We start from the raw sequence: 27102 nt of genomic DNA on the forward strand, positions 1-27102 counted from the left end.
TTTGTTTACAAGCGCATTGTACACAGTGTAGAAACTATTTTGTATGGCTCTAATAAAGCACACAGTGCTATATGTGGCAGGGCAGTGCACAAAATTTTTTCCCTGTTACCGTCGCTATTAGCGTCGCAAATTTTACTACTCGCGTCGTTATTGGTGTCGTTATTTGCGTCGCAAACTGTCGCTATCAGCATACCGATGCCAATACTGACGTTGATAGCGACTGTTCTATGGTGTTGCCAATAACGACACTTTTTGTGACGACGGGGGAAAATTTTATTATTTGCATTTTCGTTGCTTTTAACATCGGTATAAGGCCTATATCTTGTAGTGATATACTAAATTGCAAACTTTTATTTTGTAAACCATCAATACCAAGCCCCCTAACTTTTGGGGGTAGTGACCTATTTCCAACTTCTCGAATGACAACTAAAAATCTCTCCCCTCGAATGCAAAAAAGATATTGGACATCCTCTCCACTTGCTTCTAAATCTCTTTGTTGAAAGAGGGTACCGTAGGCATAAAAACTAAAAAAGATTCTAAAAACTATAGAATACTTGAGAATGTAACTAACTATTATAGTTATGCAAGCAAAATTAAGATTGGCACTCTTCCAATACTCTAGTTTTCCTTCAACCTCTCAAAAGAACCAAGTGGATCTTTGCATTCTAGGTAATCATAAATCTATAGGAAATCCAAAATGCTTGATCCCTTGACCCAAACCAATGTCTATCAATCTAAGTCTAGCAAGATACCATCATCATTATGATATAGCTTCATCACTTTAACTTGTCCTGACTAACTTTGAAATCAAACTCATTATAATTCTTTAATAAATTGGTAATATATCCACATTAACTTTGAAGTTAAATTTTTTAGAGAAATCATTGTAGACCTTAAATAATTGTTTTAGTTTTATTATATGCATAAAGGGTAATTTATGAACAATGTGAATGCATTGGTTTACCATGTATGGATTAGGGTTTGTTTCATATTGTAGGTTATCGAAAACCCCTAATGCTTTGTGAAAGTAAACCCCTAACCCTAATTTTGTGAAACCACAAAGTATGTTATGATGTATGAAATGTCATGCACTAGGGTAAAGGGGCCAATACTAGAACAACTAACATGATGCACTATGCTTTTGTCAAGTAATGAACAATTTGTTGCCCTTTTGCCATAGATCCATTCACAACATGAATGAGAAGTGGGGAAAAAAAATTTGCCCATGTGATGAACGATGATATCATGCCAAAGATTAGACATGAAATTACATTGAACGAAAACGAGCCTTGCAATTCCAAACACACAATGGCCAAACATTCTACAAGGTTGGACTAACGATGAAATTGGGCTTTATTCCTTCATCCTTGCACAATGTAGCTATCCATCTCAATATAGCAACTTGCCTCTCATACACTTTTATGTTGGGAATAGGGACAAACCATTTTATTATTGGGCCATAGTAGCACCAAGAAGGTTTTTCATAATTAGCACATGTTTCATAATTGGCCCCTCACCCTATGCTTTCTCCCTTATAACTTTTCCCTAGAAGGAAAAGTAAAAGCAAGAGGAGCATTGTTTACATGTGCAAGTTGCAAAAGAAGGGGTATTATATACATACATCTATATCTATACTATATATATATATTTTGTGACTTCGGTAATCCTTGAACCAGCATAGCTTCTCCTGAGCCTACAAGTTTCGTTCAAACCTCCCAAACCACTTTGTCTAGTCAATTTGAATTTGAAAAGAAGCCAATACATTTAATGAACTCATCAACTTTTTGATCATTTTTTTGTTTTTCTTCTTCTTCCTCCCTCTCTCATACCTATTATCTCTCTCCTGTGCATCCTCGTCCACCTCATCCACCATCAGTGCATGAAGCCATGGAATGAAACCAACTATGAATCACACACACACACACACACACACACACACACAGACAAAAGAAGCCCACATGGATGGGATAGGATGAAGTCATGGATGGGGCAAGTGAGACACAAATGATCTCTCTCTCTCTCTCTCTCTCTCTCTCTTTCTCTCTCTCTCTCTTTGTGTGTGCCATTGGGAGTGGTGACAACACCAACCAATGGTGGGATGGTGCCTAGCAGGAGTGGTTATAGCAAACAGTGGTGGGAGTGGCAATAGTTGCATTGCAAATGACATGAATGCATCAGCTCTATCTCTCTCTCAACCAAGGGGAGTGATAGGCCTAGGGGAGGGCATGCATGTTTATCTTCTAAATCGAAGGCAATGTGTGAGGGGGTAAAAAAAATAAAATGGAGGCAGTGGATTCTGATCGAAAACTTGCAAGGGAGAGTCACACTAGCAACATGGACATCGTCTCTCTCTCTCTCTCTCTCTCTCTCCTCTACCAGCAAGACTGGTGATAACAGCCACTAGGGGGAGGGGACTTGGTGGTAGCAACTGATGGCAACACAAATGGTAGCAGTAGTGGAAGCACGCAAAAGAGAGAGAGAGAGAGAGAGAGAGAGAGAGAGAGAGAGAGAGAGAGAGAGAGAGAGAGAGAGAGAGAGAGAGAGAGAGAGAGAGAGAGAGAGAGAGAGAGAGAGAGAGATTGCCATGTGAAGTTCGGGAAAGTGAAATAAAATGCGTGGGGAAAAAAAGTGAGGGGAGACAATGAGAAAAATGAAATATAGTGTATAAGGAAGAAGCGAAGGAAGAGAAGCGAAGTTGTTGTGGGATAGCATGGCAACTTTGCTTCCCTATCGCACAACAACTTTGCTTCCCTTGCAACGTCACACTGTTGTGAAGCGGCATAATGTTCCTTGCATAGAACAATAGTACTAACAAAGCCACAATATGCAAAGATCCTCTTAGAAAGATTTGGTTGGCTAGAAATGAATTTCCTTTTAAAGGGAGGAGAGTGTAGGTCTCACTTAGTAAGCTATCACATAACATGTCACATCATTCCACTAACACATGTTACATTGCTCTTCTCCATATTCATAAAGATTTGGATGGCTAGAAATGAGATTCTTTCTAAAAGGAGAAGGAGAGCGCATTTGTGCTTAGTACATTATCACATGACATGTCATATCATTCAGTTGAGGAATGTTACCTCACACTTTTCCAAATAGAGTATCGGTGAGTCATCATAATGGAAACCTCTTTGTATGGCACACGGTATGTTACACCATAGGGTAGAGGGGCCAATTATGAAACACTTTCTTGGTGCTGTCGAGGTCCAATCATGAAACATTTGGTTCCTATTCTTGATTCAAAAATGTGAGGGGCAAGTGGCGATATTGACGTGGATAATACCATCGTTTAGGGTGAAGGTCTAGGGTTTGCAAGTTTGGAATTGCAAGGCTCGTTTTGTTCAATGCGATTTCATGTCGATCTTTGGAGCAACATCATTGTTCATATCATACGAGCATGTTTTAGCTAGCTCTTAGCCAGTCCCAGAGCTAAAGCGCTCAAAGTACTAGACCTTTCTTGATTCATCTCTCGGACTACCTTAAACCACGAATAATAATTGCTTCCACCCACATTATTATGTAAGCCACCTTGCTTGATGATCTTCACGCGTCTATACCATCCTTTCTTGCTCGTTGCAGAACATCCGGAGATGTTTAATCAAGCGGTCGTTTATGAGCAGCTTCCTAGCCACAATCCTCCCCAGTAGTACGCTCAACCTGAAGGATGGGGTCGCCTTCCGTAAATTCTTAAGCCTCTTCTTCCAAGCAGCATTGCTCCCTGTTTTACAGGAATTCATTCTCGGACAAGGGGATGGAGATCCCCTTGCTTACAACCGCTGTTGTTTCCATCAAGTCAGGTGCGAGGCTTGATGCTTGTGACATGCCGGTTGAAATTCCGAGTACTGGTGGGAAAGACTTGGGCAACAGACGTAAAGTCTATTCGGTCCTCCGCCATAACAACTTAAGCACAGTAAAGAAGCAAGCTTGCGACAAAATGTCAGATTTCAAGCACTGGTGGAGAGATATACATGAAGTATATCGAAAGGACACATCCACTTGGGGCTTTGGTACCAACCCCATCTTCACAGTATACGAAGGGCCTGATGGTGGGATAACGAAAGTCTTGATTGACGAGGATGAGATTCAAAGGCGCGCTGGAGTTAATCCCTCCCAATCGAATATCGAAGCACAAGAGAGATTTTTACTTGCAAAAACTTTAGCGAACGATATGGAGACGGGAAACAAGAAACCACCAAATAACAGCACAATCTTTAAAATCGTGAAGCATAGGAAAGAAGGCAAAGACAGCAAACTCCTTTACCACGTTGAGTCTGTTATAAACAAATCTGCGCCAGTCATTAGATCTGTCTCTTCTCTTGTTTTGCCCATCTATGGCATTTGCATCCTATGGGGAGCATACAAGCTGCACTTGAAGCGGTCTAAGGGGGACACTGTCACAAAGGACCAATCAGCAGCCAGACTCATGAAGATGAAAAACTGGAAAGCACGGATTGACGGAAAAGAAGACATGGAAACGATAAAGAAAGTCCAATACTCGGCTGATGTTCCATCTGACTTTATGAAAAAAGTGCAAGAAGTTAGGGACATGGCAAGACAAGTGAAATATGAGCAAGGCATCGCTCTTGAAACACAAAGCTACTCAGGCTCTTTTACACAACCAATAAATGGGCATATGAAGCAGACAGAAGTATGTGAAACAAGCATAGACAACAAGGAAAAATTAACCAATGCATGCCCGGCAGTTGATGCTCCAGCAACAGATCTACCTCCAAGGGAAACTTCTGCACATGTCAAGGGGATGGTGGACAACATTGATGCGCCAGTAATAGAAGTCACTGTTCAAGGTGATGGCCTTGGTAACATGTCTAAGCCATTGTCAAAATTGAGGCCTCATATCATTATGTCTTTGGAAGAAGCAAAGTCTACCCTTGCTAGTAGAAAAGCAAGATTTAAAAGACCTGCTGGTGTTGCTACACCAACAGATAAAGCAAACGATTCACCTCTCGTAGAAACGAAATCAACAGTTGATGATGGTCTTGCCTTCCACAAGGGGATTCAAGAAGAGTGGAGTTCTATGAGCAGATCTTCTGCAAAGTTGCATGTATTGAGCACGTCTGCTGAGACTACAGGGTCGAGGGGTGCTGACATAGCAACTGAACTTGATCGAGATGAAGATTGCAAAGAACAAGCTGGACGAAGGAGAGAGGAAAATGAATTAAAGAGCATAGTAGCTCATTCAGAAGATAGTGAATGGAAGGTTCCTGGGGTTGATCCGGAAGGCATGGAGATCAAACCTTTGCGTGGAATCACATCTGTAGTGCCGGAGAATGACAAGCCCGGTGGAGAATCTGTAAAGACTGTACATTCAAGTAAGGGTCTAAGCTTGATAACCAAGCCATTGCAGTGATGGTTTGAAGGAAGTATTTGCTGTAAAACCATTGTGTTTGTTGTATCCACTTGATCAAGCATGAAGAGTCCTGCTGGTTTGAGAAATTGTATTTCAAATTTTGCGATTGTTTTAATTGAGAGAGAGAGAGAGAGAGAGGCCAATTTTATATATATTTGTCTACTGCAAGGGAAAACCTTAGGTTTTGGATGCCTAAACTCATCCACTTTTTTTTCTGGGTGTCCTGCTCAGATGATATCAAAATGAGGCATCCTGTGGAGGAGTACTGGAAGGATCCCAACACAGCAGCCCGTTCACTTTTGCTGAGTCAACCCAAGGATTTTGAACAGGATGTACTCCATGATCTGACAGGGGATGCTAAAACTTCATACCCCCACATTGAAAGACTGTCAAATACAGCTGTGCAGTCTTCAAAGCCAGGAAAAATTTTAGTAAGAAATGCATCAAGTAAGCTTCATGATACAAGGGATGTAGTTGGAAGTGGACAACCATTGAGAAAAGAAGAGACATTTGCAAACACCAAACGCTGGGGGAAGGAACTGCAGAAAAAGTATGACATCGAAAGAGATCCGGAGGTTAGAGAACTAATGAGGGAAATTGGGTCTGAATTGGATAGCTGGGTTACAGAGCAGGAAATAGAGGAGGCAGGAAGGCTAGCTCTGAAGCTAGAAGAGGGAGGAGAGGATTTTCTGGATGAGCACTTGAAAGTGCAGCAGAAAATAAAAGAACAAAAGCAGAGGTTTGGCATTGAAGCTGTCTTGAATAAGTATAAAGAGTATCAGCCTGATCGAGAAGACAAATTATGGTGGCTTGATCTTCCTTGTGTACTGGTATGTTTCATGAAACCACCTTCTTTCATGCCCCCTCCCCTTTTTTTTCTCTTTCCTCGAGGAATCGTTTAGTCATACTTTTCAACAAAGTCATTGTGCCTAGGAGAGAGATTGTATTTGATGAGCGGGACACTGTGTAGCCTCTTGCACTAGTGGACCCCTCTTCATCCACATCTATGCTTACATCTCCAGCAATTGTGCCTTTTGAGCTTGGCCTACTTCCAGCTCCTAACCCATCTGAAGAGTCTTCAACTCTATGGCCAACTCCTAGGGACCTGTTTGGGAGAGTGCAACAGAAAGGAACAATGAACACAGAGTCAATAGAGAAGAAGGAGACAAGAAGAACAAAGTAAAATGAAGGAACGAAATTGACAGAAATATGAGTGATACAAGGATGGTCTGAGTCAGCCCCTACATGCAGCACCGAGCATCAGTGAGGTGGTAGACAGAGGCAAGAGATGAAAATGATGAGGAGGGGGGTTGATACAAGAACCAAGTGTGTGACTGAAAGTGGAGTGGCAGAGCAGCTATAAGTAGGACAAAATGAGAGGTAAAATGCACTAACCGCTGCCTACCTCCCCAATAACCTGAGCCTGCCCAATAACATGAGCCGTGCCCATGGAAATAAATGCTTGCCCAAAAGGTACGAGGGAACCACTAGAGGAGATGGTGGGGGATGGGGGGTGCAAAAATTGGAATGGGTGTTGCAATGGAAAGCTGACTTAGAGGTTCCTTTGCACTAAAAGGGGAATGGAGCAGATAGAGCCCCTTCTCTTACCAACTTGTCACAAGAATGGCTCCTGGTGAAGAGTTCTCAACAAAGATGGTGTGCTTGGTGAGGATAATCTAAGTATTGAGTCATATGACTCAAAGCTCTGTTGTTGATGAGCTAGGGCCTCTTGGAAGACGAGTTAGTTGAAGAAGACTTCTCCAACTAATGGAAGGAATGTTAGACTTTCTCATAACGGCGGATGTAGAGTTAGATATAGACAGATGTTGTGTTGTCGATACTTTCTTTGTGCTTGAATGAAGGTGAAGAGGATGCGTCATCCAATACTTCTCCTTGGGATGCGAGATCTTCTCATCTTGGGATATCCTTTGTGCTTTCCCTCTATGTTGGCATCAGAATCGGAAGATTGATTCTGATTTCTTTGACTTCTTCTTCTCTTTTTTTTGCTTGGATTGTCCTATACTTAATGATGATGTTGCAAAAGCATGGCTTTGTGCTTTGGTTCCACAAGAATGTCTCCTTGTGATGCATATCCTGCTCTAGGGCCATAGGGAGTAGCCCCTCCCAAGTGATACTATCCTCTGTACAAGTGTTGAGAAGACTTGTATAGGAGACACCATACTTTGTAAGGGAGATGTGGCTGAGGCATCACAACTAGGTCTTTCGAAGCCATGATCTTCCCAAGGGATACAAGCTCATTCCGAATCTCCTACATCTTGTTGATTTGGCCCTTTGTTGTGGGGGAATTCGCAGATAGAGAGTTGTTGTAGCTTCAATTCAAGAGCCACTCGATGCTTAGATGTTCGAACTTGATATAAGGTTGCCAATTGGGTCTGGACCTTTGTGGCGGTGTGGATATGCCTTTTATCACAAGCACAAAAAGTGTACAGCTCATAAAGGGAAATGAGTGGGTTTTGTTATTGAGCTGATCCCATAAAGCTGCCAAGTCTTGCATTGCTACAACTTGGGGATCCACGGTAGGGTGGTGATGAGGGACTATGATGGACTCCTAGAGGTCAAAAGTGTGGAGGATGCACTCAACTTTGCATGACTAGAGTGAGTAGTTGGTCCCATCTAGCTTTTCAGAAGCGGGGAGAGAGGGTTGGATAGGCACCAAAATAAGGGGTGCCATAATACCCAATCATGGACTCAAAGCCATGGAAGGGGGAACAAGGAGAGAATGGTATATGAAGGTGGTCAGGAGAGAACTTGGTCACAGTTTGCCTATTGATCCATGTCATGATTTGTGTCTCATTCTTTGGCAGTCTTTGCGATAATCCTCATGGTCACAATGGTTGGAATGCTAGTCTTCTTGGTCTCTATCATTACTTCAATGGTACTTGCGGTCCTGATATGCATGATTCTGCCGGTTGTAGTGGTCTGTCATTGAAGCATCATAGCTACCTGCAAAAAAACAAGGAATAATTCTGCTGCTGATGAAAATGGCGTGAAAAAGATGTCACCTGCCTGCAAAGGTCTTGCCTAGTGCTCTATAGCAAATTTGTGATGATGACAGCAGTGAGTTTGCGGAGGAAACAGGGCAGACCTGTCACAATGTAGACGTAGGAGGATGATGGACTGCAAAATGTGTAGGGTTGTTGGATGTCTGGGACAGAAAATGCAGCTATTGGAGAGCTGGTTCTAGTCAACACAGCTTGAAGACACCCAGCCTGATGAAACACAGTGCAATCAGCACCAATCTGATATCACCCAGCAATCTGAGATGGCCCCAGCATGCAAATGATGCCTCCCAGCTAGGAGATGATCAACTAGTTGCTCCTCTTTAATCAACTTTGGTTCCCATTGAGGTGAATGATACCATGCGAGAGTGCATGATAGAAATGAACAATGAACACGGAATGAATAGGGGAGAGGAGACGAGTGCAATGAAATGATGAAACAAAATTGACAGAGATTTGAACGGATACAAGGCTGGTCTCGGTCCCCCTACGCACAATATGGAGTGTTAGTGAGGGTGTTAGATGGAGGCAAGAGCAAGAGATGAAAATGATGAGGAGGGTTGGCACGAGAACTGAGTAGGTGACGGCAAGGCAGCTATAAATAGGACAAAATGCTAAAATTGGTTGATTTGTATTGAATGCAGGTTGGACCTGTAATAAATGCCATAAATGCTAGATGAAATGCACTAAATGCCTACCGACCTACCCAGTAATGGCTGCCTTGCCGATGCCAATAATTGCTTGCCTAGAAATGAGGGATACAGGCTGCTAGGTGACAAATACAAGGAATGATCTCCACATAAGGTTCGTGGGACAAATGAATTGACAGGCAAATACACTGACAAAGTTTCCAATGTCCTTGTTTGACTTAAATTGAGGCTCACACGCAAGAGACAACCATACATGAGTTGTGACACACAACTGTTAACAGTGTTACCTTGTTGGTCATTGGTAGATCATGTGGGATTTGGGGATCCTTCCACTAGATTCCATCCTAGGGGGTTTGAGATGAACTTGTCATGGAGAAGGAGCTAAGAGCATTGACCAAAAAGGGATTGGGACCTTGGTGATTGTCTAGGTCACTAGAAGGTTATAGGTTTGAAGTGGATTTTTCGTGCGAAGCTTAATGAAACCAGCCTTTCTTCTTCAAAAGGGTTGGCGTGACTATACACTAATTACAGCAAGCCATAAATTTCAATTTGGATGGATTGACCTCTTGGAATTTTTCAAAATGCCCAACTTCCAACAGCTGATTCCAAGTGGTATGCCTTCAATTCTTTGGTAGGGGACCCGAGGTGGCTAGTGAACCCTAAATTCTATAGTAAAATAGGGTTTACAGCAGCAAACACACAACTGCTTTTCACCAAGGCTTGAGAATGGCTGAAAATTTCTGAGAATGGTTGAGAATTGGTTGGACATATGTAGAAAATGCTGAAAAGAGAGAAAATTGAGAGGGTTGTCACCAAAATTGGCTGAAATGTGTTGGTGCCCAACTGTGAATTGTGTTGGGTGTAAAGACCCTTTTGCTACTCCCGTGTATATATTTACTTGTACATGTGAACACACCCTTGCAAGTGTAAGTGTACCATACCCTAAGTATAAATACATTCTCTTATTCTTTGTGTGTACCATACTGGTACACACCCATCTTGAGTCTCCATTCTCTTCGCACACTCTCTACTACTAAATACACCTCCTTTGTCTCGCACACTACCTGGGGCACTTCTGCTCGCCCTTCAAACTGGTATTAGAGTTGCGGCAAGAGTGCTTGTGCGAAGGAGGAGTGAGCTCGCCATCGTTCTGCCTGTTCAGGGGCAGTTGGTGTTCGTTTTGACCAATCTGCAGTGAGTTGATTTGCAGATGGCAGTTGGTGTGAGGCGTAGTTAGTTGCAACAGTGCTTCAGGGAGTTGGCGGTCAGTTTTGACCAGTGGTAGCAGGTGCAGGTCACGAGCAGGCGCAGTGGTGTCATTTCAGACAGTCTTCGTCACGTTTCTAGCTAGGCGGCGACTAGGTGCAGGTAATAGCAAGTCACGAGAGGCTGTCACCAGGACGACGACAGTATTGTGGCATATTTTAGGCAGTTTTCGTCATTTTTTTATATACATTATTTTATTGCCTGCAAGCAGGTCCCCTACTCATTGATGGGGGTTCACACACGTAAGCATAGTCCTTAGATTTGTGAAGATTTGTACCTGGAAATTTGGGGCTTTTCCTAGATTTGATGCTGTTTATGCAAAATAGTGACATCTGACCCAAAAATTGCAGACATTGTGCGATTTGCTTCAAAAATTTGGGGCTTTTCATGTACAAGTGAAATTTTGCTTAGTCGAGCCGATTTCATTGAAATTTGTGCACATTTGGACCATATTTGAGGGTTTTGCAGAATTTGTGAAATTTCTGCAACATTTGTCCGTATTTGACACTCGAGATGATGTATTAATGCAATTGGGGCAGATTTATTGCAAAAATTTTGGGGCTTTTTGCATCGGTGATGCATTTTAAGCCAATTTGTGCTTTGATAGTGAAATTACAGCAGATTCATTGCCAAGTGGGAGAAATTAGGGACTTGGGATGTATCAAATATTGTAAAAGGGCAACTTTTGTTGGTACATGTATTGCTGAATGCTCATTATGTAGTGAAACAATGGTACATACAATACTTGGGTTATTGCATTTGGGCATTATGGTGATGTATTATTGAAGTGGGAGTTGTCTTTTATGCATATGTATCAGATTGGGTTCATGTGTATGCTGTAATCAGCCCTAGGGACTGAAATTGCAGTATGATATCTGCTTCTTGGGCACTTTTGGAAGTACAAGTGCGTGCACTTGCTGTTACTTTTAGTAACCTTGCTCTTGGCTGAAAGTATTTAGCAATTTATTGCTAAAAATGGCTGGCGGTGCATCTACATCTGGCACAAAGAATCTTTTTGAGATTCGTAAATTTGACGGCAATGGCTTTGATCTTTGGAAAGATCATTATACAGGGTATACTTTTTTTGAAGGATTGTGATGATGCCTTGGTAGAACATAAGCTTGTTGCTTTATCAGATGAGGATTGGGCTAAAATGAATAAGAAAGCCATTACTTACATCAAAATGGTAGTCATAGATGATATCTTTATTGATATCAAGGGACTTCCACTCCTTATGTAGTTTGGGAGAAACTCAAGGCTATGTATGAGAATGTGACTCTTGTTAGTGAGGTACATCTCATGTGAAAATTGGTTAACTTGAAACTTGATGAGTCTAAGCCCACCTTAGAGCATTTAAATGCATGCATTGGTATTTTGAGTCAATTACAGGATGCATGCTTGCTGGCTTTTGATCCTAAGCTGAAGGCTATCTTCTTGCTCATGACTTTGCCAAATTAATGGGAAGCATTGGTTGTGTCATTGAGCAACAATCCCAACTTGACATTTGACAGTGTGAATGGTTCTATGTGTGTATGGTTCTATTCTCAATGAGGAGATTAGACGCAAGCAAGTGGGGAAAACAATGGATCAGGTTGCAATGTAAGATGATGAACTGAAAAGAGGTCAAATGCTGCAAATAAGCACAAAAATCATAGCAAAAGCATCGAAAGATAGCAAGGTGTCACTTGCTATGAGTGTGGATGCAAAGGGCATAAAAAGTCCGATTGCAGGTACTAATAACTATGAAAAGGAGCAAGAATGCAAGAGGCAGGCTAATGCAAAAGGCAAAAAGAATGAGAAGGATGGCAACTCTATCCCTACAGAAACAGAGAAGAAAAATGTGGTATCTAATGTTATTGAGGAGACAGAAGAAGATAAAGATGCTAATTTACCGGTTGCATCTTCAGAACCACATGCTATGACAGTGGAAGACATGTATATCACTAAAAGGGATGTGATAGATGCCTTGTTATCTGCTCATGATGGTTTGTCACAATCGTGGATTGTTGATAGTAGTGCTTCATTTCATGTAATTCTATCTTTGGAGTGTTTTTCTTCTTATGCAGTAGGTAACCTTGGGAAAGTCTACCTAGGGAATAACTATGCATGTGATGTTGAAGGAATAGGCACTGTACACTTAGCTCTTGAAAATGGTCAGGAATTGATTCTTTATGATATTCGGTATGTATCTGGCATTAAGAAGAGCTTGCTTTCTGTTGGATAGTTAGATAGTAGGGGGTTACTTCACTACCTTTGGTGGTGGAATGTGGAAGATATAGAAAGGATCCATGCTAGTTACTAGAGGTGGTAAAAAGGGAACTCTATATTATCTTCACTGCAAGGCACTTCCTGGAAAGTTTGTTGCGGTTGTTGAAGTGCAGTCACACATAAAGTTATGGCATAAGTGTCTTGGACACATGAGCCAAAAGGGTTTACAAGCACTTTTTTCACTTGGAAGAGTTGATGTGAAAAACTCAAAGCTTGACTTTTGTGATGACTGTGTTTTGCAAAACATGTAAAGAGTTCATACTCTCATGGAGCCCCTATGAAAGCATATATTTTGGATTTAGTCCATTCTGATGTATGTACCATGCCAATAAAAACTCATAGTGGTTTCTGTTATTTTGTATCTTTTATTGATGACCACTCTAGAAAGCTATGGGTTTACTTGCTTAGGCAGAAAAGTGAGGCATTGGACACCTTCAAAAGGTTTCATGCATTTGTTAGTACTCAAAAGAGTTTAAAACTAAAATGCTTAAGAACAGACAATGGGAGAGAGTATGTATCTAAAGAATTCACTAAGTTTTGTGATGTCAATGGCATTTTCATGAGAGCCTACAGTTCCATATTATCCGTCATCTAATGGTGTGGTTGAGTTAATGGATCACACTTTATGTGAGAAGGTTCGGTGTATGCTGTCCACAGCTAATCTCCTGCAATCGTTTTGGGGGGAGATACTTAAAACCGTGGTGTATATTTGCAACTGATCTCTGCATCGTGTACTTGAAAGTGGCACTTCTGAAGAGGTTTGATATGGCAAATCTGCTTCATATGACCACTTAAGGGTCTTTGGCTGCGAATGCTATGTACATGTACGTGTTGATAGCAGAACTAAACTTGACATGAAATCCCATAGAGGCATCTTCATGGGTTATGGAGATGAAGGTGAAATGGGTCCAAGCATGAACAAGGTACTACATAGCCAAGATGTGGTATTTAATGAGTCAAAGCTGTTGAAAAATATCACATCTAGTGATTTAGACAAAAAGAAAGTAAAATTTCAGCATGATCAGCCACTGAAAATTCAGCTACATTTGATGCTGGTTTTGATAAGCAGCATGTCATTATTGAGCCAGATGACAATGGGCAGCAAAGGGATGCTGAAAATTAGCTTGGGCAACAAAATCAACATGCTGAAAATGAATTACAGCAGCCTAAAAATGTATTACAACAACCTGAAAATGTAGTTCAGCAGCCAAATAATGAGGTCATTGACATTCCTTTGGATGTGGATCCATTACTTGATAATATAGATCATTGGGTTAGAAGGTCTACACGTGTCAGGAAACCTATACAGGGGTTCGATCCCTCTTTGGACTGCATTTTACTCATAGATTAGGGTGAGCTGCTCACATATAAAGAGACATTATCGTGTGAGTTAAAGAAAAAGTGGGAGCTAGCTATGCAGGAAGAAATGAAATCTTTGTATCAAAATGATACTTGGGATTTGGTTCCATTGCTCAAAGATAGGAAAGCTATTCCTAACAAATGGGTCTATAAAATCAAGTGTGTGGATGGCAAACCCAAATACAAAGCTAGGCTTGTGGCTAAGGGTTATACACAGAAAGAGGGGATTGACTTTTAGGAAGTCTTTTCACCTGTTGTCATAATGACTACTCTTCGAGTATTGTTTGCTATCGTAGCATCTATGAATCTTGAAATTGATCAGATGGATATTAGAACTGCATTTCTGCATGGTGATTTAGAAGAAGAGCTATACATGAAACACTAAGAGGGCTTTGTTATGCCAGGAAAGGAGCATTTGGTGTGCAGGCTTAAGAGAAGCTTGTATGGTTTAAAACAGGCTCCTAGACAACTGGCACAAAATTTTTTATGCCTTTATACTCTCACATGGGTTTAAAAGAAGCAATGTAGATCAGTGCTTATATATAAAGAAGGTGAATGATGGAAGCCTTATAATACTTGTGCTTTATGTGGATTGTTGGGTTTCACTCACGCCTACGCTCACAAAGGAGTGTTGGTGATCAGTAGGATACTAGGGCACTTTTTATTCTCGGTATGAGAGGTCTTTTCCCCCAGACTTATTGTCTTCTTTCGTATGTGCTTATATCACACGCTTATGGGTACTTATCGTGTTCGGGTGTGAACACCCCCTACAACCCTAAGGTTTAAGGGTTGTACTTTGTACTTTTAGGTTACACTTTTTCAGTCTATTGCATTGGGTGTTGTGCTTCACTCTACACACTGTCTATTGGACTCTCAGTTGAGCTTCGATCCTCTTACTCTCACATTTGGTATCAAAGTTGAGTTCAGCTGAGTTCAGCTTTGCTCAGCCTCCGGGAGTTCTTGCTCAGTCCAGCTCTGCTCCCTATTGCCATTGCCCAACAGGTCTGCTACGTGCATCGCCATGTCCACTACATCAGTGCCTTGTCTAGCCCGTAGCTCTTACCAACTGCGCCACCCAACGCCTCTTCCAACTCGTCTGCAGTAGAAACGTTGCGCCCAGCACCGCCTGTGAGCCAATGTCCGCCTTTGCCTTTGCACCGCCGCCTGCCTGCCTTGGAGCCCACCGGTTTGCTTGGGGACGCCACCTACTAGTGACCACACTGCCCGCGACCCCTCTGACTTGTTGCCTGTGCTTGTGCTAGCGCCCACACCGCCGGCTAGTCAGTTTGGAAGCGCCTGAGCTAGCTCTTCCCACTCCCGCCTTTAGCACCGTCTGTGTTTGAGCCAGCTTTCACCACTCTCGTCTCTAGCGCCGCTTGAAGCCTTGCTTTGTGGCCATCGAGGTAAATTTTTTAAAAAATAAAAAATTAATAATATTTTATTCCAGATTCATTTGTGGACAAGGACAGACACAGAAATCAGGATACGTGTCTAGGACACGATTGATGCAAATTTCTTGACAAATAAGTTAAGAATTTTGGGGCTTTTGGGGTTTTTGAAGATATCGGCAAATGTACTGCAGTCTCAGTCAAAGATAGACTGTTTTTGACATTTTTGGAGCAAGAAATTTTAGGGTTTTTGCTCACATAGTGTTGCTGAGCATTGAATGCACCTTGGACTACGTGCATTCTAGACAGTTTAGACAGAGTGTACCTCAGTGCACTAATTGCAGTAAGCTATTTGCTGTAATTTTTGGAAATTTCGGAGATTTTCAGGTTGTTCTAGCTTGGACATTGCTCTTTTGCCCTCTTTTGATATTGACTATCATGGCAAATCAGGGAGGGGATGTATTTACCTATGTAACCAAGGAGGATAGATTGGATGGTAACAACTACTCACTTTGGTCCTTCATGATGAAGAATGTGCTGGTTGTGAAAAATCTTTGGAACTAAGTCAACGGAGAAGAAATTAGGCCCAGAGTTGTGGCTCCTGCTACTCCTTCTCTAGGAGGACGTGGACAATGGGCACCTCAGCCTGTTTAGCTTTCTCCACTTCAGCCACTTTCCCAAAGATCAGCAACTCAAAAAGCATGGGATACATGGGATGCACAGGCTTTGTCTCTGATTGCATTGGCAGTTCAGCGGTCCCCATCATTCAGCACATTCGGTTTGGAGCTTCTTCATGAGAAGCTTGGCTAACTTTATTGCAGATATTTGTTGGTAATAATGAGACCCGCATCTCTTTCTTAAAGAAAGAGCTTGAGACATTGAAGATGGATGAGGGAGATTCTATGTAGGATCACTTGAATGAAATTTAGGACTTGCATGAGCAACTTATGAATGTCGATGAGTACTATTCAGATGCACAACTGATATCTACTAGATTGAACTCACTACCTTCTTCGTACTTGGCTTTTCATACGGCCCTAAACCTCACCATGAGGATTGCCCCATAGCCTATTACTTTTCTTCAGGTAGTCAGTTTGCTTCTAGAGGAGGAGCAAACAAGAAGAAATAGCGGTGTGGATGTCACAGCCTCTGAGCAGGCTTTTATGGTAAGATAGAAGTGTAAAGGCAACCAAGTAAAGAATGCTCCGTTGAGCTCTGGGACTTGAGGCACTTCACAGGGTAATAAAAAACAAGGGGACACGCAAGCCAAGAAGAAAAAATTCCATTATTACAAGAAGTCAGGCCACTACATCATTGAGTGTAGAAAGCGCATTGCCAAGGAGAAGAAAAAGGAGACAGGGATGTCTGTTTCTGATGCTCTTTCCACTACTGCTGAGTTAGCGTCCTTTGTTGTAGACAGAGACTATTGCTTTTAGACATGCAATTATGACTCTTCTTGGGTTGATAGAGCATTTAGCTCTATTGAGGATGCAGACACTTGGTTTTTTGACAGTGGTGCTTCTAAGCACATCACATATCGCAGAGATTTATTTTCTTTTGTTGATGCAACTTTAGTTGGCCAGTCTGTACAGTGTGTCAACAATGTATCATACCCTGTTCAAGGTATTGGGGAGATTGTGCTCATAGCCATTGATGGCTCTATTCTCCGCCTATAGGATGCTTTGTTTGTGCCAGGTATAAAGAAGAATTTGCTCTCTATTTCTTCTTTGGCACGTTGTGGATTGCAGGTCACCTTTGATGATCACAGATGCATGGTGAGAGATAAGGAACATATGACTTTGGTCTTAACTGGCACTTTATGTCATGGGTTATATGAGTTGGATGCTCTTTCAGTTGATCAGTTAGCTTACTTAGCATCCACTCTTACACCTGTATGTTACAGGCAGAGTTATGGCATGTTCGTATGGGGCATGTGAAATATGGTAGCTTGATGCTCTTACAACGTATACAGATGCTAGATGGATTACCTCTTTTGGAGAGGCCTCCTGAGCATTTGTGCGAAGGATGTATTTTGGGAAAAATGCATCGGTTTTTGTTTCCCCGTGATGTTGCTTTTAGAGCTACAGCTAGGTTACAGTTAGTGCATTCAGATGTATGTGGCCCTATGCAAACAAAGTCATTGGGTGGATATTACTACTTTGTGACTTTTATTGATGACTTTACACGATTCTATTGGGTCTATTGTTTAGTGAAAAAGTGAGAAGTGTATGATGCATTCTTGGCTTTTGTCGCACTTGTTGAGAACCAATCTAGCTATAAAATAAAGACTCTTTGTTCAAACCAAGGGAGGGAATATATGTTCTCTATGCTGAATTCCTTTTTGAAGCAAAAGGGCATTGTGTATCAGTTCACTATTGCTTATACTCCACAACAGAATGGGGTTGCAAAGAGGAAGAATCGGTCACTCATGGAGATGGCTAGATGTATGCTGAAAGCAAAGAGCTTGCCACAGTTTTTGGATGGAAGCCGTAATGTGTGCTTGCCATGTTTTAAACAGATGCTCCACCAAAGCATTAAAGAATGTTACGCCTTTTGAGGCTTGGAACAGCCGGAAACCTTCTGTTGGGCACTTTTGTACCTTTGGGTGTCTTGCATATGCACATATTCCCTAGATACTCAAAAAAAAGTTGGATAACAAGGCTGTCAAATGCATTTTTGTGGGATATAGTAGTGAGAGCAAAGGCTACAGACTCTATGATCCTATCTCTAAAAAGGTGTTTGTCAGTAGGGATGTACTCTTTGACGAAAAATTAGAATTATATTCCTTGCTGGTTTTGACACATATCAGGCTGCCTTTGATGTATTTGAAGGGTTGCTGCCCATTTCATTTGGTGATTCAGCTGGAGTTTCAGCAAGTGAACTTAATGTTCAGCCAGTTGCTCCATTGGAAAATGCAAAAAATCAGCCATTGGCTGATCTGAAGATTCAGCAAAGTGCTGAAATTGAAATTCAGCAAGAGCTTGTGCACAATCAGGAGGCAAGACAAATGCCTACGTGGTATTTACATATTATAAAAGATAATCATCTGGATGCACCCATGGTTGGTCGTACTAGAAGGCAAGCTCATATGCATGATATTGTACATACGATGGAGTTTGTTATAGCAACAAGTACGATTGATGATGAGGAGCTTGAATGTTTTGAGGATGCACAACAAAGTGTGCATTGGATAGCAGCAATGCAAGCTGAATTTGATCCTATTATTAAGAATCAAACATGGGATTTAGTGTCTTTGCCCTTTAGGAAGAAAGCCATTGGAACAAAATGGGTCTACAAGCTAATACAGAATGCAGATGGATCCATTGACAAATATAAGGCAAGGCTTGTAGCTAAAGGCTATGCACAGAAGAAAGGCATTGACTATGAGGAGACATTTGCTCCTACCTCCCGAATGACTACCATCAGGTCTATGGTTGCTTTGGCTGCCCATTATGGATGGATTGTGCATCAGTTAGATATTAAAATTGCATTTTTCCATGGGGAATTTCATGAGGAAGTTTATGTACAGCAGCCCATAGGTTTTATAGTTGAGGGATCTGAACACTTGGCTTGCAAGCTGAAAATGGCTTTATATGGCTTGAAACAAGCTCCTAGAGCTTGGTATGCAGTGAATCATAATCACCAACCCAATCAGAATCACTGTAAACATGTAACTGTAGTGGTCCCCCCTTGGCATAAAGCAATCCAAGAGATCTAGTACCCTGCAACTAACAAAAGACTCGCTTGACAGCTTGCCAATGTGACATGCATGGCTGATGCATATATCTGCTCGTGGCTGAAACTGCAAATTGTATGTCCGGCCTAGTGTTGCATAGGTAAATAAGGCATCCAACTGCTGGAGCATATGTGTGTATATCAAACAAATCACTTTCATCATGTAATGACAGCTTTAGTCCAGGTTCCATTGGTGTACAAACTGGCTTGCAATCTTATAAGCCAAACTTCTCAAGAAGTTTACCGATGAATCTTGATTGTGATAAACCAATACCTCTAGCATTATGTATGAACTGAATGCCCAAGTAATAATGTAAAGACCCCGAGTCTGACATCTCAAAAGTTTGCTGCAAATTTCGTTTGAATGCTGAAATTTGATTAGCATGTGTCCGTGTAAGCAAAAGATCATCAACATATAGACAAATGATCAGCATGGATCCCCCCTCTTTACATACGTAAAGGGTAGACTCAGATGAGTTGTTTATAAATCCTTGGCTTAGTAAAAAGGCATCAATCACTCCACTAGTGGCAATTGTTTCTTTCTTGGCCCATCTTGCATATCTTGGCTTAGCAAGAAACAGTCCACTGTTGCCACATCGTCATGTGAAGCTGAATATAAGGCAACTTTCACTACCACAGCTGAATGCGCATGGATTAGATGCTTGCTAGTTGATATAGATGTATTTGTTATGGAGCCTACTCCTTTGTTCACTGACAGTCAGAGTGTCATTGTAGTGGCACGGAACCGAGTGTTTCATGCACACATGAAACACATTGAGACACATTATTACTTTGTTAGAGAGAGGCTACATGTAGGTGATATCAGCCTTGTCTATTGTCCTACCACCAGTAATGTGGCAGACATTTTCACCAAAGCTCTTCCTCATGACAAATTTGAAGCATTTCGCAATGCTTTAAATTCGATCTCCTTTGGTGCGGATGATCCTTGTATATTTGATCACTCTTCACTCCAGGGGGGTTTGTTGGGTTTCACTAATGTCTACGCTCACAGAGGATTGTCGGTGATCAATAGGACACTGGGGCAGTTTTTACTCTCGGTACGAGAGGTTTTTCCCCCAGACTTATTATCTTCTTTTGTATGTGCTTATGTTACACACTTATGGGCAATTATCGTGTTCGGGTGTGAATACCCCCTACAACCCTTTGTACTTTGTACTTTCAGCTTACACTCTTTCAGTCTATTGCATTGGGTGTCGTGCTTTACTCTCCACACTGTCTATTGCACTCTTAGCTGAGCTTCGATCTTGTCAGTCTCTCACATAGATGATATGCTTATTGTTGGAAAGCATAAAAGCTAGGTTAATGTACTAAAAAGATAGCTGAATTCAGCCTTTTCCATGAAGGACTTGGATGCAGCTGAATACATTTTGGGCATGTGTGTGACGAGAGATAGAAAGTAGCAGCTCTTTATTTCTCTCATAAGAAAAGTACATTAGCAAAGTACTTGGTAGATGCTAAGCCACTTGGTGTTTCTTTACCACCATACCTTAAGCTTTGCAAAGCAGATTGCCCAAAAGATGATAAGGCAGCCAACACTATGAAGGGTGTTCCTTATGCTTCAGCTTGTGGATCACTCATGTATGCTCTGGTTGCCACTAGACGTGACATTGCTCATGCAGTGGGAGTTGTGAGCAGGTTTATATTAAATCGTGGCAAAGCATATTGGGAGGTAGTGAAATGCATCTTTTGGTACCTTAAAGGCACACAAAGAAAATGTATTTGCTATGGAAAGGGTATATCAGATTTGCATGGATATTGTGATGCAGACATGTCAGGTGACTTGTGTCAAAAGATGACGTATCAGCGAGACAATAGGGTTGGCGGGGAGGAACATGGAGTGAACTTGGCAAACATGGAGAAGAGAGAAGGAACTCTGATGAATGGAATGATGAAGTTCCGAATCATGGAGTGAATGTGATACAAGAGAACAAGGGTGCTGTAGCACAAGGAAGATGATGATGACAGCCACGAACCACGAACTGCAATGTCCTCCTAAAGGGGTGTGAGGGTAGTGGAGAGGCTGGGGAGAAGAGGTGATGGACTGAATGAATCAACCGTAAGGAATGAATGAGAGAGTGGCCTATAAATAGGCATAGTCATTCTAGGATGGCGCCCCTTTTTGGGGCTGCAAACCCTAAACGCAAAATGCAAAAATGCAAACTGCGGGTGAAGGGTTTCTCAACACCCCCTCTCAGGCCCAAAAAGGGGGAACAAAAGAAGAGTGAGGTGAAGATGCAATGCTACATGTTGAAGAATGCTCATGCAGCAGGTGCTACTTGGACAGTGTCCCGCGTAAGGAAATTGTTCACTTGCCCAAGCGCCCTAGTACAAAGATGATGAAATCATGCAATGTAGAGGAGGAATGTCGGACTTTGTATGGTGCCGAGAACCATAAGGATATGGCCATACTTGATCTTGGGAGGTGGCTCCATTCTGACCAAGTGACCAAGGCAAGAAGAAGAGGAGGAAGAAGATGCAAAGGATCCCTAAGATCCAAGATTTTCATTGGAAAGATAACTTGTAGTAAAGGACAGTAGACAGAGTGAATTGGAGAACCCGAAACTCATCCTTGGGAGAAAAGCCACTAGCTCTGTGCATCCATGCTGGAAGGAATACGAAGGTCTCGTCACCAAGTCACGGCTGAACCTCCGAGGTCCCGATCTAGGTGGTACCTGAAGATCCTGGATATCAGTAGAAGAGATGACTAGTCGAAGACAGCCACCCTAAGAAAGTAGAGGATGGGTGAAGAACTTCATGTGAAGTAGGTTCCTCCTCTGAGGTGGGAGGTGGAGAGGCCCCCGCTGAAGTCGAAGAAGTAGATGCCCCCTCTGAGGGCAAAGAAATAACATCCCCCTCTGAATCCCCCTCTGAAGTAGATAGGGAATCCAAAAACTCATGGATCATAGACTCAGAAATGTTTGATGACGAAGGAAGTGCTGCCGGTCATACCGAAGAAGGTATCTGGGGTGTTGAAGAGCTTCCAGAGGTAGCCTCTCGAACCTGAGTAGTCGAGGGTAGGGAAGGGTGGGGCTCAGAATGAGCAAGAGGTGGGCAAATAGTCGCTGTCTCTTAGTAGAGCAGACTGGGTAGCCAAAGAAGAGAGGAGTCGAGCAGCCACTGTCTCTCAAAGTCGCAGACTAATGAGGAGACGGTATCAAATAATCATTGTCTCTCGATAGAGCGGACTGTAGAACCGCGGGGCCGTCGTAGCCACTATACTCGAAAATAGGTGGGAGAAGATTGCCGCTGACATTGTGACGATCTCCAGGAGGTCGTAGCACCAATCGATCCTCCATGTGCTCGAAAGGAATTAGTGTGCATCGGATGTGTCTTATTGCCTTGAGTATAGTACTCTGATAACAGATGTAGAATGATCTTTGTGGCCCAGAAAGGAGAGGTGGCACAAGGAGTGCCTGGTGGAAGATGCATATACTCCGGAGGGGTGGGGAGCAAAGGTCAAAGTCGGCAAGCATTGGTGGTGTGTCCGGTGATGCCATAGTAGGAGCACCCAGTAGTTTGGTTATCTGTTGGTAAAGAAGCCATGGATACCAGTGTGCCTTGCTGAAGAAGGAAGAGGTCAGCCACCACCATGAACCACAAACCACGAACCGCAATGTCCATCTCAAGGGGTGTGAGGGCAGTGTGAAGCACGAACCGCAATGTTCGCCTCAAGGGGTGGGAGGGCAGTAGAAGAGCTGGAAGGGAGCTGCTAGTGGGAGGAGGATGCTACCAGCAGTAAGAGGTTGCAACTAGTAGAAAAACACAAGTGAGGAGAGAGACTTAAAATGCTGGCAAGACAGCCTGCAGGAGAGAGAAAAACTAAAAATGCAAGCAGGAGGAGAGAGAAAGAGACTAAAAACATAGGCAGGACAGCCTGTAGGAGAGAGAGAAAAACTAAAAACGCAGGAAAAAATAGCAGCAACAGTCAATATGCTGAAATCAGCTCCGAACAGTGTGTGATAGGTTGGAAACAAGCACCAAATTGTTGTAGACAGCAATGGCCAGCTTGGACCACGATGTCCTCTGCGTCCGAGGTGTGGGTAGCAAGTTGAAATACTTGAAATCTGCAAAAACGAGATTTTGATGCAGCGGAAGAAGAAGAGAAGTGGATGCGGAACCTGCCACTGGTCTTTGCCTTCACTGGAGTGGAGGATCTTTGCCGCTGTTTGAGCAGAACCAGAACTGATACCATGTCAAAAGATGACGTACCAGCGAGACAGTAGGGTTGGCGGGGAGGAACACGGAGTGAACTCGGCAAACATGGAGAAGAGAAGAGAAGAGAGAAGAACTTTGATGAATGGAATGATGAAGTTCCGAATCATGGAGTGAATGTGATATAAGGGAATAAGGGTGCTGTAGCACAAGGAAGATGATGATGATAGCCACGAACCACGAACCACAATGTCCTTGTGAAGGGGTGTGAGGGTAGTGGAGAGGTTGGAGAGAAGAGGTGACGGACTGAATGAATCAGCCGTAAGGAATGAATGAGAGAGTGGCCTATAAATAGGCACAGTCAGTCTAGGATGGCACCCCTTTTTGGGGCTGCAAACCCTAAACGCAAAACTCAGAAACGCAAAAAATGCGAACTGCGGGTGAAGGGTTTCTCAACAACTTGGATACTTGCAAGTCTACTAGCGGGTACATATTTACCTTGACTGGGGAGGGCGGTTTCTTGGTGCTCTAGATTGCAAAAGATAGTAGCACTTTCTAGTATTGAGGTTGAATATATTTCAACCACTAAAGCTTTGAAAGAAGCTATTTGGCTTGGTCGTTTGGTCAAGGATTTTGGGCTGCCCACCAAAACACATGTACTTGGATGTGATAGCAAGAGTGCTGTATGCCTGGCTAAGAATGCCATGTTTCATGCACATATCAAATATATTGATGTGCGGTATCACTTTATCAGATAGGTTCTAGATGATGGTCTAGTTACACTCACTAAGGTCAGAACACAAGATAACCCTGCAAATGTTCTCACTAAAAGTCTTGCAAAGGCTCAACATGAGCATTGCATTCGGTTAGTGGGAGTTGGTTAAAGGTTCGCTTAGGACCTTTAAGTGGGAGGTTGTTGGCTGTAAAGGCCCTTTCGCTACTCCTGTGTATATATTTACTCGTACATGTGAACACACCCTTGCAGGTGTAAGTGTATCGTACCCTAAGTATAAATACATTGTTTTATTCTTTGTGTGTACCATACTAGTACATACCCATCTCAAGTCTCCATTCTTTGCACACTATATTGCTGAATATACCTTCTTTGTCTTGCACACTACCTGGGCACTTTTGCCTACCCTTCAAAAGATGGCTGATCAGCTGCAGCCCAACCTCCACTCCACAGGAGCTCAATATGCTGTTGTTTGCCCCTAATAGCACCAAATCAGCTGTTGCTTGTAGTAATTGACCTCCTTGATGGCTGGAAATTGCTCCTAAACAGGTACCTACTGCAGGAAATAAGCTTTCCTTCCTCTATTAGCCTTCAAAATGGCTGGAATGACCCTCAACTAGCTCTCACAGTCTCTCTTCTAGCTCGCAATGGGAAAGTTTACCACTTGGCAGCTTTCTAATTGAAATTTTTAGCCATTTAAATCAATTTCTAGAATTAATAAATTTGAAAATCAATTTATCCTTTTGTCCCTACGCAGATGCATTTATTAGTTCTTGAAGTGGCATTGATTATTAAATAATGCCTAGTTCCTAGTGTCACCATTGATATTCATTGGCCAACTAAATGCCCCAAGCCAACGTTACACTAAGCAGTGAGGCATCCACTAGTACTTGAGAGGGTCTTTGGTATGTAATTGTGACTAAATTGACTTGCACATCACATGTGTATATTTACTTAATGTTCAAGTCAAATGTTAAGTTGAGCATTAAAAATACACATTCCTATGATACTTAAGTTGATAGGATTTTAGATATATACAAGGCTCGCATTGTTATGGAAGGGTTTTGCCAAAAGCATGGGTTTGATTGAGATGAATAAAGTATGGATGGGACTTTTATTTAAAGTTATTTAATGGCATATTGTTTGCATAATGGGTTAGTGAATCAATGGAAATAGCAGCCATAGCTTGAAAGATCTTGCAGTCTTAGTTGTGGTGGTCCACCCTATTTCACAATGTTGCGAGGTTTGTGAAGGTGATGAATGCTAGTGCACAAAAGTTCCAATCAGAAAGGACAAGATGGAGCTAACACCGGTATTTGCACGATAACCATTTGAAAAGTAGGGGATAGATTTTGTGGGGTCTATAAGTCTTGCAACTCAATATTTACAGGCTAAGTATATTATTGTTGCAATTGATTACCTAACCAAGTGGGCTGGGTCTAAAGGGATGAACAACAAGATTCTTATGGGACTAGGTGATCTCATAGTTCGACTATCCCATTGAGATTGCGAATGTCGAGGGTACTCACTCCATTAATGAGGTACAATATCAGCTTAGAAGCTGATCTAAGAAATACATCTGGTTGATCGTGCACTTATTATCTACCTTTATGATTATACATCGAAAATCTTCCCTATATAATAACAGGGAATGGCCATTCCGAGGCCCCGAAATGCGGGAATGCTATCCTGAACAGATGGGCTGAATGGGGACACCAAAATGGGACGGGGACATCCCATGTTCCGTCCCCTCGTCCCAACCGTCCCCTACCCTATCCCCTTGTCACGTCCCGTGTTAGGAGATGTTTTTAACTTTTTTTTTTTTGGTGGAGTGGGTGTCTTTTAGGGGGTGGTTTTCTTGTGGGTTTTTTTGTATGTTCTTTGGTAGCATACATTCACCCACACACACAGTAACATGGGACTAGTTTGGGGGATAGGGATGGGAATAGGGACGGGCCCACGGGGACAATAATAATAAATTGCCATCCTCTGTTACCATGAGAGGGGGTTCTAACATGGGGATGGGATTGGGATAGGAAGCTACAAAATGGGCAGCCCCTATTACTATGCCCACACATCCATCCACCACATCACATGCATACATTTTCAAATGCTATTTATGTATGCCATTCCCTCCCGTGTCCCACCCCCCGTCTTCGTTCCTTGCTTTTAGCCATCCCCCGTCCCCGTCCCTGACCCTGTCTCTGTCTCCGTTCCCGTTCCCCGTTCCATGTTACTATAAAATGGTCAAGCTAAAGCTACCAACAAAATCCTAATAAACGTGCTCATAAAAATAATCTCTATTTCTCAAAGTGATTGGAACAATAAACTTATGGGAGCATTGTGGGCATATCGCACAACCTACAAGATTGCGATTGGCCAAATCCCCTTTAAATTGACCCATGATATTGATGCAATCATGCTGATGAAATTGTTTGTCCCAAGCCTGCGAGTGGTTGTGCAAGAAAGGCTGGAAGACCAAGAAGCTTGGATCAACCACTTAATGGAATGTAATGATTACTTGGATCTTGATTATTGGCAACACATGCTCTTATCTGTGAAAAGGCACAATGAAAGGCTTGGCTCAACAAACATGTCAAATAACAGGATTTTGAGAAGGGTGACCTTGTGTTGTATTAATCCATCAAAGGGCATAAATAGAAGATGAAATTTAGAGACCTAGGCCCTTTCCGAGTACGTGCAATCAGTAGAACTAGCAATGTTGAGCTTAAAACATTGGATGATGAAGGCATAGGCTTCTTCAATGGAAGCTAGATCAAGAAATATCACCCCCCGTTACATCCGTTGTTGCAAGAACCCTTGATGGCACTGCTGCCCCTCATCATAAAGGTTGTTAGAATCATCGAGCTTCATATTGAAGATGAAGATCCTATACCCATAGCTTACTTCAGAGTCACATGGAATACAAAGATATTCCACACAATCAATGCTCTAATCGATGAAGGGGTTGATTGTGATGTTATGATATATAATGAATGGATAAGTATCAGACCTCTACTAACTTTGACAGCTACAAAGGTGAATCCATGGGGAGAAACTTCTTACGCATTATTAGAGGAAGTTAAATCATGTTGATTATTGAGACTAAAGGTCTATCAACTATCTTCTACATGTTGCC

General features: G+C 42.3%; 1 protein-coding gene across 1 annotated transcript in view; it reads left to right on the forward strand.

The window, feature by feature from the left end:
- Window positions 1-3328: 3328 nt before the first annotated feature.
- Window positions 3329-27102, forward strand: part of LOC148013854 (uncharacterized) — a 47024-nt gene continuing 23250 nt past the window's right edge. The window contains exons 1-2 of the mRNA XM_087666986.1: window positions 3329-5333; window positions 5603-6201. Coding sequence (XP_087523112.1) covers window positions 3755-5333; window positions 5603-6201 — 2178 coding nt within the window. The 5' untranslated portion in view covers window positions 3329-3754. The remainder of the gene's footprint in view (window positions 5334-5602; window positions 6202-27102) is intronic.

The sequence above is a fragment of the Lygodium microphyllum genome, chromosome 25, assembly GCF_053477565.2.
Source record: "Lygodium microphyllum isolate KBCC chromosome 25, Lygodium_microphyllum_v1.1.10, whole genome shotgun sequence".
NCBI lineage: Eukaryota > Viridiplantae > Streptophyta > Polypodiopsida > Schizaeales > Lygodiaceae > Lygodium > Lygodium microphyllum.